General features: G+C 35.5%; 1 protein-coding gene across 2 annotated transcripts in view; it reads left to right on the top strand.

Moving 5' to 3' along the window:
- The first annotated feature begins 3,034 nt into the window (after window positions 1-3,034).
- wnt7bb (wingless-type MMTV integration site family, member 7Bb) overlaps window positions 3,035-12,289 on the top strand; it is a 46,472-nt gene continuing 37,217 nt past the window's right edge. Inside the window, exon 1 of one of the 2 annotated variants that reach the window (XM_065277355.2) lies at window positions 3,035-3,619. In XM_065277355.2, the coding sequence (XP_065133427.1) occupies window positions 3,540-3,619 (80 nt within the window). In that variant the 5' untranslated portion in view covers window positions 3,035-3,539. Of the gene's footprint in view, window positions 3,620-5,453; window positions 5,552-12,289 lie in introns of those variants that run through there. The other variant, XM_065277354.1, reaches the window with a different exon arrangement.

Raw genomic sequence — 12,289 nt, 5'->3', positions numbered from 1 at the left:
ATTTTTATGTTAATCTGCAATTCTGCTAGATGGCGCACTTACCCAATTTATGAAAAAACTGAAGCCAAAATGTTATTTACTCATTTTAAACTTTGTGTATGTTTTGATTATTGTTCTGAATCTGATCTCTAACTAAATTCCTTCGCAAAAATGCAATTATTTTAGCTTTTTGATAAAAATTTTTTTTAAAGAAAAATACCCATATTTTAAAGTTTATAAGCACAGAAAAATATAGATAGGATGAAACACCCCTCCCCTTTTGTTTGTTTGTTTGTTTTGGGGTCTGTTCTTTCATTTGATATATTTTTCTGGAAGGCATTTTGTGAAACTTTTGTGAAAATCACAAAAAATGCTGGCGAGCAACTTTAAAAAAAATGACTATTGGGAAATGAGTTAACTATCTAACTACTTTTGCCTCAATATACTCCTTATTACTGCTTATTAATACTTAGTAAATCAGTTGTTAAGTTTAAGTATCGGTAGGATTGAGGATGTAGGGTTTGCAGAATATGGCATTATTATGTGCTATTTAAGCAGCCAATATCTCAGTAAAATTAATGATAATAACCAACTAGTTAATAGAGAAACTACACTAGAGTATTACCATTATTCTTATTAACCCACCAAAGTATTTAAAGTGAGAAGGATACATAAAAACCCTACCCAGTCTCACAAAGTTTCGTGATATTGTCACTTATTATTATTATAATTTTTTTTTCGTGATATTATCATGAATTTCCGCGTTTTTTCGTGATCGTATAACGAATTCCTGTTGATTATCATGTATTGGTTACTCAACTGCATTTTCCTATTTTCAAACCATTGTCGCTTCGGTTTAGGATTAGATTTGGAGCTTGCATTAGAATCTCACTTTATATATTGATTTTTACTATTTTTTCTGATTAATTTTTTTATTTGTCGCCTGGCGTTAGGGTTAGAGTTGGGTTTGGGTAGGGATGTCATTTTATGTCAATCTAACCCTAAATTGATAAGAAAATAGGACAAAACAGTTGAGTAACCAATATGTGATAATCACATGAAAACAGGAATTCGTTATACGATCACGAAAAAACACGGATTTTTCGTGATAATATCACGAATAACGAATCCAAAATTTACGTGACTATATAATGAAATTTCGTACAATTATTATAACATAGCATTATAACATTACACTTTAAATTTTGATGTTAAATTGACTGTTGTATTACAGTATATATAACTGTTCTGCAGTCTACAGTATTAACTCTTTCCCCGTCATTGACGAGTTATCTTGTCAATTAAAAGAAAACATTTGCATTAAAAAAATGTGTTCCTGATGAGTTTTTATGTTAATCTGCAATACCGTCATTATCCACTAGATGGCAATCCCAATTTATGAAAAACTGAAGCAAAAACGTTATTTACTAATTTTAAACTTTGTGTATGTTTTGATAATCGTTCTGAATTTGATCTCTAACAAAATTCCTACACAAAAATGCAATTATTTCAGCTTCTGCAAAAAAAAAAAAAAAATGAATGGATGAAACCGTTTTTTACCCCCGTTTTGTTTGTTTTTTTGTTTGTTTATTGTTTGTTTGAAAGCAAAGGGTCTGTTCTTTCATTTGATATATTTGTATGTTTATATATTGTTTGGAAGAAAAATTTCCTGGAAGGCATTTTGTGAAAATATGCTGGCGGGCATCTTTTAAAAAAATGTCTGGTGGGGAATGAGTTAAGTTACATCAAAAGTAACTGTAATTAAAAGTAATCCCTTAATTTACTTTTCAAGAGAAAAGTAATTAAATTAGAGTAACTAATTACTTAGTAACTAGTTACAACCAACGCTGCTTAGTCATTCCCAACTGAGTCACGTCTAGAAATAGATCACCGCATCTGGGACAGCCGGGAAAAACCAATGCCAAATGGAAATAAAACAACAATTCAGAGTAAATCATCAATCTGAAAACACTTAACTCAAATTTCGTTGTTGTTTACCAGATGTTGTAAGAATGGCAGACGGTTCCCAGCAAGTAATAGCCATCATTTCACCGTCTATAGGTTAACTATAACCCGATATACTGTAGTCCAGCAATGCACTTCTGTCCAAAATAAACTTGAATTTGTTTATGTGTCGTCTTTGCCAAAAAGTATTTTTTGAGATATGTATGAGTTTCCATCATGTAAGCAAAGTCAACGATGATTACAAGCTGTTTGCTTTCACTTATTGATTTATTTGATTTCATTTATTTTTGAGCTATGGTTAGACGTCTTTTCACTGACGCCCAAATTTTGCATTGTTTTAGCCTAGATGTCTGGACGGATATTTGATGGAAAACTGCTTGCTGGGAGTCTAACGGAGACATTTGATTCTTTTTCTCAAGAGAAATATCTGACACACAAGGAGACTTCAGAAGTTTGTTCTCCATTTCATCTCTGATGTCTACGAGAAATGATCTTTTTAATTGGTTATTTTTTATGGGTAATAGTAGGTTCAGAGCAGATATTTATTTTTCACCACTAGAGGGAGTGTTTAACTACCTCAGATGTCCCTTACTGACCTGTTGTCTTCTGGACAAATGAGATTAGTTTACATGCTACAGGATCTCTGAAGTCTGTCACTGCTTTACATAACATGTGTATAATAAATAAACATATGCATGACATTTCTCTTTACAACAATAGTCACGTATGACAGTCTGATCGAGATCTGCTAACTTGTTGTAGCATGCATGAGATTACTGGGGTATTTTTTTGTAGAAGAGAAATATGGGAAACATGAGATTTTTCTTACTCTTAATGGCGAATTGAGAATACACAGAATGCAGAGATCCTAATTCTGATCATTTTCTAAGTAAACTAAACACTTCATCCCAATGTTTGTACATGCAAAACTCTTTAAAAGAGACATTTAGCTAATCTTACATAAGTAGTCTTCTCTTAGGGCCCTCCCCCTGCAGCCTGATGATTTATGAAATATCAAGCATGAGAGGTGTACACGAGAAATGATCACTTTGTTGCACAATTATGCAATGAATCTAAAGCCATTTTCATGATGAAAAGAGAGGGCTGGACCCGCATGCCTCGCATTTGCAGCCCATGCAGCACGTGTTTCATGCCTGTAAAAAGCTCTCATCTGCGAGCGTAAAGCCGAAGGGGCGTGGATAAGGGCTTGTGTTACCTGCCCTAGACTTTCACCTGCGGAGAAATGGAAAGAATTTAACAAACCAGCAACAGCGGTCCATGAGCCCTGGAACATAAAACCATTGGCATTCCAGCAGGGACACAGAAGAAGGAACTCGACTCTCACGACAGGTTCACCTAAAAACACTCCACTCGGTCCTCCTTAAAAAACAAAAAGAGCTCGTCACAAGCAGTCTTCAAAGACTTTCGTCGGAGAGTCGGAGAGGCATCCTTCAGCGACTTTCTGAGACCCGACTATGGCTCTCAGGTTTCCAACTTCACAGAGAATCAGAAAGACACGTCGGAGAGACAAAAACAGCGTGTTTACCTGCGCAGGTGGAACGGAGTGGCCCATGTGAGCTGGATATCTACACTGAATGGACACCATGAGCAGACCCCTGCGACTCTGGATCTTTAATGTGCTCCTCTGTTTTGGCATCATTTATTCCAGACTCGGGTAAGTTCCAGCTCCGATTTCAAAACGTTGGTAAAACAATAATGCAAATCTTTAAAAAAAAAACATGCAATAGCTTTTATCTACTTTTAATAGACTACATATTTATACTAAGAAAAATCACAGCAGGACCATTTAAAATGAACTTAACATAACATAAAATGTAAAGAGTCCATGAACACAATTTGTAAGCTATCTATCAATATAAAAAAAATATAAAAAAAGGAGTGAATCTGTGCACTTACGCTATGTTAACAAATTCAGCGCTATATGATTTATATAAAATGTTGCTTCAGTAACTTCAGTGTGCACCTGCAGTCGTGTTTTCACATTTGTTGCATTGCATCTTGCACCTGTACCTAACCAGACCTGACTGTACACACTTCTCTATTAGTTCCCCAATGCATTGCATTTTTAAATGCATGCAACTGATAAACATGCACTAAACTTGAGCAAATGACAGAACGACACTTTTAGCTTACTTGTATATGAAATAAGTCTTCGGATTTGGCTTTGTGAACTAGTTTACAGCATGTTTTCTCTCATTCTCTGTGCTCTCAGTAATAACAGCACGCCAAGTTGTATTTCCACATTCCATTACCCTGCACTTTTGCAAGACCTCACCTGAATTCTTTTGGGATTTGTTCGTATTGCGAGAGAGGGTCATCTGTCATCTAGCCTATCAATTATTTATGCATTATGTTGAACTTCTTTCTTTGCTTTAATTCTTATGTTTTCCTTGCTTTTTACATTTTCATATCATTTGGGGATCTGCATATGCGTGCGTGAAAGTGGAAATCTTCACAGTTTTAAAGCACCACACAAGAGTTTTAGACTTTTATGAGTGCATTCATCATTGTGTCAAAGCACTGCGATCAATCATGCAATCTTCAGACACAGAAGATGGCTCACAAGACCTCATATGGCGGAAAGCATGCTCAGAGATTTCCAGATAATGTGGGGTCTTGTCAGGTCAAACCTGTTTTCTCACCCCTGAGGCTTGATGTCTGTCACTATACCCCTTTACTGTCTTAACTATGATGACATATAGCACATGCAGGTACATGCATGTTTCACTCAGCACGCTAATAAAGTCGACCTAAGTATTTATAAAAGCATAGAGTACAGTTAAGCTCATAAGTTTACATCTCCTTGCACAACATTTCTAAGATAAAATAATACCGCAGTTTGCTTTTGATTAAGATGATAGATTAAAGAGTAAGTGGTGTGTAAACTTTTAAACAGGATGATCAATGAAACTAACATCTAACTTAAAAAAACACTTTCAACTTTTTTGTATGAAGCCATGAGAAAATAAAGACGTCTGAAAGTAAAAGAGCGCCATGGTCTGTTGATGGACTATGATGAACCCTAGACCACCAAACTAACATTATTCCCAGATGCGCTCTCCCTACTATTGGACTAAAAAAGTGAAAAGCTGAAACCATTTCTAGTAAGTACTAGATAATAATAAAACATTTGAAATAAAGTTGGGCACCCAGTTACCTCATCCATCAGTGGGCACGGACGCGCTGTCATTTTGGCCCCTAGTGGGCCCTTTATCCAAGTGCGCACCAAAAGTGGGCGGATGGTGCCGTTCTCTGCCCAATGGCAGCCCGGAGTCTCCGGAGAGGAGAGAGCCACTTCTGTTTCCATCCCCAAAAAACCATCAATCCGCTCCGAGCACCGAAACAACAGCGCGATGATACAGCGCGTCTCCACCGCACACACACGCGTCTGGGAGTTACGCGCCGCGTAAAAGAAGCTCCGTTAACGAAAACCGCGGACGCACAGCGGGACTTAAACGCGTTTCTGTCTCTCAGTCCGTCAGAAAAGCTCCACATGTGTCACCATGATCCTCTTCTCATCGCGTAGTGTGCTGCTGTCTGTGTATTACCCGCAGATCTTCCTCATCCTCACCAGCGGCAGTTACCTGTAAGTCTCCAAACTTACACCTATTTGTCACATTCATTTCATCTGCGTATACTTACAATACAAATATGGACGCATTACTTGGTCTTGATCTAAATGTTTGAATTATTTTTGTGGACGAAGATCGATTCTATTAGTTCTACTTTCCTTTTAGAATTATGAATGTAATCTCTTATGTGAACGGTTGAGTTGAACTAGAAAGCAGCCAACAAGTGTTCAGTTTACATGGGAACTCCTGTTACTGTATAAAGACATCCTGGATCAATCCACCAGTCACGCATTTTAATATATGTACCATCATTTGGCACCAATCCGAAAAAAATTAAATGGGTATCAAATAAAAATCAACGGGATATGACTTTGTGAGACTTGTTTGTAAGATTTGTATTGAATTAATCTTAATGGTCAGATTAAGAAAAACTGAGCTATTGGAGATGTAAACTCCTGAAAAGATTTTCTTTGAATCCTTATGGATTTTATATCCTATTGTAAATCATAACAGTGAAGGAAATTATGTGTTTTTCTGTTGAACTATAAGAAAAAGATCATTTACTTCTAAAATATGGTAGAAATGCCAACAGGAATGCTTAAGGTTTTTCGACTGTGTAGTTGTTTGAAAATGAACAGAGCTGAGATTTAGTCAACCGGTGTCTGTTAGATTTTTGGTCAACAAAACCTCTGGTGGTATTATTTATTAATTTGGATGACTTTGATATATTTGTGATAAATAATAGTAATGATTAAGGATGAGTAGGTGTGTCCAAATGTTTGACTGGCAGTGCAGACGGATGAAAGGATAAAACAAGCAAAGTCACGCACGTTTCCTGCAAATACTGAATGCAGTGATTTTTTTGAATGAACCCACAGAGTAAATATGATCTTTAATATTTGATTTAGATAAGCTTTATGAATAATACCATGCTGGGAAACCTTTACTTGTTCCCACGCGTCCCATTGTGTTTCTCTTCCTGTGTAAAATTGATCTTAAGCTAAAGAAGTTATTCAGTATCCATGAAAACATTGTTTTTTGGTTTGCTTAAATATGATTTGATCTGAATTAACTTCACCTACAGTATGTTAAGTTCCACTAATGGAAGTCATTGTAAAGAGACATAGCAATAACTGCACATTTTAAGAGGACAGAGATGTTTTTATTGTAAATTGTAAGCGTTGTGTGTTACAGAGAGAGAGTTTCATTTGGCCACTGAGTGGCAGAGAAGCTCAGTTGATTCAGATGTGTGTATGTCTGTGTTACTCGGGTTTAACACACAGACCATACCACACTTTCACCTGTTCTCATGTCTGATATTCATTTCTATTGGTGCACCTTACATCACAGTGATTGTGTTTCACATTCAGCATATAAATGGAATTCATTACAGTAACACTTAATGATGTAAAAATCTACTTTTAAAGGCTATATATTTATGTAAGATAGGAAAGGACTTGTTCAGTTTAAAAGGACGGATGTGATTTATCATATTAATTGACTAAATGTCCAATAGTTGTAGAAAAGTATATAACATTTTTTTTTTTTTTAGATTATGGGACAGGGTTTATCCTAGTCCCAGAGTAAAATGCATGTTTAAGCTGCCTTCATTTCAAAACATTTTGACATATCTTAATATTTATCAGTGCCATTGTTTTGTCTTGAGATGCACACCAGAATAGTTTTTTTGTCCAAATCCTGGATTAATGTAAACCCTGTCTGGGAAACCACCTCTTAATGTTATAAATATATCCATTATGAGGACAATAAAATGTGTACTCTACTCTATATAAAATATTTATAGTAATTCTCTTTGTTTCTTTCATGCAATTCTGCTTTATAGCAATGCAACATTTAGAAAAAGCGCGGTATAAATACATTTGACTTGACTTATATTAGCAGAGTAAACTGGGGCTGGATGATACACTTTTACTCCAGTTTATAAGGCACAATTGATATACATGTAATGATATATACTGTATGCAAAGCTAACATTGGGTCCTTTAGTGGGGCACAATAAGGGATGCATTGGCTGAAGTTGTCTTATCTACTGTCGTCACAAAATGCATCTCACAATAAGACTGCAATGTGAATTAAAACCATGTTGTGAATTTCTTTCATACAGTACACGACGTCTTCTTTAAGATCAGTCAAACTTTCACTAATAATTTTTGTCGTGCTGCCTCTCTTTGTTCAAAGACCTCCAGACCAAGGTCTTAATTTTGGCATGCGGACCCCCGAACTCGATGTTTTAAATAGATGCGGCTTTCTGGTGCTGTTTAAGTGGGCAGGTCTATGTATAGCGCTGGTCTGCACATCACAAATGACACCACTGTTTGTTTTTACATCTTAAACCGTCTTTATTCGGCACACAGCAAACTTGATACATTCTGTGGAATTAGGGGCTTTTAATTGCAGGATATAAAGGAAGTACGTGGTCTGTGCTAATATTAAAGGACATGTTTGAGTTTTTTTCATGAATGTTATTGAATAAAAACTCATGGTTGAGGGATTCTCTCTCTCTCAAACACACTTGCTTTTCAATCCGTAGCTTTTGCAAATCAAATATTAAATACTAACAAACCAGCGAGATAAGAAGAAACATTACCACGAAATTTAAAAATAGCGGTGCACATATGTCCCCTTTAATATATGGCTGTATCATTAAATGTATCCCAAAACAATGACATTTATATTTTTTTCAAACAATTACAAAATGCAACAATAAAAGATATTTTCTCATTTTGAAAGAGATCCTATAATAATAATAAATGGAGGTATAAATGTCACAGCTCTTCTTATTCTGAAGGTTTATGTATATACAGACATTTTCTTTAAGCGTATGGTGCCATGCCGGTAGTTTGGAGTTTGTTTTAGCTGGATTTGTTTTAAGTAAAGTGGACTGCGTGATAGCCGGAGCCAAGTGCCTGGAGAACATTTATTTTCTTCTGTTTAAAAGTAAAGTACATTTACTCATCCCGCAGATTATTTATTCCTCATTTACCAGGAAATCCTGCTCGTGTTTGAAATCTTCCTCGCGCGACGGTACTGATTTATTTTGTCATATTTTATATGAACCACAATTAAACTTACATTTGGGGCTATATAAGTGTTGGTTGGTAAAACAGTGTTATTTTCAGATTGGAAAGTTTTGCATTAGTTTGATGACGGACGTGTGCAATAAATATATACTACTGTAGCATTACTGATGGACAGATTGAAGTTAGATAACATTCTTTGCATGTGTATTGAAATTAAAGATTTTGTGCATAAGCAAGCTTAGGGGAAACAATTATTTTATAACAGCATTATAAAGAATACAGTCTATATTCAACTTGTTTAACTTAAGACATCACTTGTTTAACCAGGAAACCACGTCAGCTGGTACTTTATGACTGTGGATGAACAGTTCAGCCATAATGAGAGGTTTTAAATGAAGGCCAAATAAATATGAAAGGGTGGAAGGTCTCATTTATTTCTGGAGCGGAACATGTTCGATGGCACACGATTTCATTCATGGAGCTGCTGTGAAAAAATATGCTTGCGTAATATAGTTATAAATGAGATTATTTACTTGAATATATGATCATCTTTCTGAATTGTTTATGCATGCATTTTCAGTTCGAAGTTACTGTTTTTATTACAAGTGATGTCTTTAGTTAAACATGTTTTCTTTAGAGTAGGGTATTATAATGTAAAGTCCATGTTAAGAGCCTTTTAATTGTTTCTTAAACACTGTAATGAGATAAAATTTTGTCTTATGTTGTCCTAAAAAACACAAAAAATTACTGCAAGTCCTCTGTTAAGATTTTCTTATGTAATTTTGTGTAGTTTCATACACCTGTCATCGATCATATTTCTTCACTAAATGTCCTATAGTCTCTGGAAAACTGTTTAGTATGCACAATTTACGTAGATTACAATCTTTTATATAAGGATTATAAAAATGTGCAATTATACCATATACTGCAATAAATGACTTTCTTACTTAGTATTTTGTCTTGTTTTCAATAGAAACATCAAAAAATTCTTAAATCAAGATGTATTTTCTTAATGAGCAAATGACCCAAGAAAATAAGTCTAGTTTTTTGACAAAAATATACAATTTAAGTGAAATTAAGTGCTTAAAACAAGCAAAAATGTCTGCTTTTTCTCACTCCATTGGCAGATAATTTAGCTTGTTTTAAGCACAATTTCACTTATATTTTTGGTCTAAAAACTAGACTTATTTTCTTAGGTAATTTTGCTCATCAAGAAAATCCATCTTAATTTAAGAATTTTTACATTTTTCTACTGAAAACAAGACACAAATACTAAGTTAGAAAGTCATTTTTTTTGCAGTGTCTTTTATATATTACTATAAAAAAATACTGGGTTATTTTCAACCAAGCGTTGGATCAAAAAGAAACGTTGGGTTAAATTAACCTACTGTAGGAAATGTTTAGATCTGACACAGCAATGAGTTAAAATAATCCATCTTAGGATAAATTACAACCCAACAGGTTGCGTTTGTCCCATTTTTGACCCAACGCTGGGCTGAAAATAACCCAGCATTTTTTTCTGTGTTCTTTGTGTACTGTAAAGCTGCTTCGAGACAATGCAACATGACAAAAAAGTGCATTTGAAATACATTTGATTTAAATAAATAAATGTTAAAATTGTATTTAACTGTAAAGAGTCCAATCTCCCATGCTGGGTAAATATTGGACAGAATACATGCTGGGTTAAAAATGACCCAATGTTGAGTTGTTGTTATGCAATCATGGGTAATAAAAACCCAGCTTATCTTAAATTACAACCAAACGGGTTGGGTTGGTCCCATTTTGACCCAACGCTGGGCTGAAAATAACCCAGCAATTTTTCTGTGTTCTTTGTGTACTGTAACCAATGCAACATGACAAAAAAGCGCATTTGAAATATATTTGATTTAAATAGAAACATTTTAAAATGTTATTTAACTGTAAAGTGTCCTAATCTCCACATAACCTGTTGAGTAATGCTACAGTACAGTAGATGCATCAATCTAACTGGATTATTTTTACCCCATGCTGGGTAAATATTAGACAGCATACATGCTGGGTTAAAAATGACCCAATGTTGAGTTGTTGTTATGCAACCATGGGTAATAATAACCCAGCAGTTGGGTTAAAACAACCCAGAATAGGTTAAAGTACAACCGGATGGGTTGGGTTTGTCCAATTTTGACTGAACGCTGGGCTGAAAATAACCCAGCATTTTTCTTTTAGCATATTTTCCTATTTTCTGCAACATGGCAATAAGTGCTATATAAATACATTTGATTTGGATAGAAAAATATTTGACAGAACGCATGCTGGGTTAAAATTGACCCAATGTTGGGTTGTTGTTACGCAACCATGGGTAATAATAACCCAGCAGTTGGGTTAACTTAAAACAGCCCAGCATTGAGTCAATTTGAACCCAGCAATGTGTTTTGTCCAATATTTACCCAACATGGGTTAAACATAACCCGGACATTTTAGAGTGATGTTTGTGCACTGCTTAACTAGTCCTCTCTAAGTTAATTATTATAATAAATTAGATTTTTGATATACAGGTGGTTCATGCATGTAATTATATTGTTTTTGAGAGCGTTATGATCTCTTAAGGGTTGTCACGGTGGGCAGCTCAATAGATTTTGGATCAGAGCGAACAATTTGGCAGCACAAGATCCTAATTCTGGTGAAACATATCTCTCCACCCATATGCCTGCAGCATAACACCCGAACACACGGGTCTGAATTGGTTTTTAGAAATATCGCATTGTTTCGATGTATTAACATGTGACTGAGTGTTAGTTTGTCTTCATTGAAGTGTTCAAATAAACATGCACTCCTCGACACTCGCAGACCAAAAGTGAGCGGCTCAAGCAGATGTTTTTTAGACAGAGCTCCTTCAGCTACATGTCGTTTTGTATTTATGAGTAATCCTTAAGCCCTTATGAACATGGAAATACAACCAGACACGGATCAAACCGACCATATCCGATTTCCAATAAACATTCTCCGTCTTCATTCAACACCGTTTGATCTGTCCTAAAGTAGAGTCTATAAGTTACAGTGACGGCAGCGTCCCATCCACCCCAGCGTGCTTTCTTTTGCTGACACACACACTGCCTGTTGCAACTCGTCTAGTTTGCGGTAAAGTCCGCTGCGGTTGGCGACGTCATTCTTCAAAGCTGGCATCCCAGCGTTTACGGTCTTGCTCTCTGACATGTTTGAAAGACACATATCTGAACGGGTTCGGCGTTCGTAAACACAGAAGCCCAAAGGGTTTATACAAACACAGCGCGCTGAAATACTTTGTGTGCATTTTAGGATGGGTGTATTAACAGTGAACATCACTGAGATGTGTGTGCTTCTGAAGTATGACAACATAAATGCCAAAATCAGATCATTCAGTTCTAATCTAGTTGTTTTTCTATTAAAGTCTGTTCTGTTCTATTTAATGATGTTTTTATTGTGTTTACATGCACAGTTTTATTTCAATTACGCTTAATAAACTGATAACGTGTAAGTATGCGTAAAAAATGTTTTTAATCGGGGGAAGCTTGTAAACGGCTAAAGCAGAATCCGATCGGCACAGGCCGATTTTAACAGGTTTTCTCACAGTTTTGTTAATTTGTGCATGTCTCCACGTGTAAAAGATAAATGTAAAATAATGCATTAAAGTGTGCTCTCAACTTTGAGAAACTGCGAAATTAAAATCTCTGCAGACATGAGAAGAGATACAAC

This window comes from Paramisgurnus dabryanus, chromosome 23, assembly GCF_030506205.2.
Source record: "Paramisgurnus dabryanus chromosome 23, PD_genome_1.1, whole genome shotgun sequence".
NCBI classification, from domain to species: Eukaryota; Metazoa; Chordata; class Actinopteri; order Cypriniformes; family Cobitidae; genus Paramisgurnus; species Paramisgurnus dabryanus.
The sequence above is the reverse complement of the archived record's forward strand: the minus strand, read 5'-3'. Positions and strand labels throughout refer to the sequence as shown.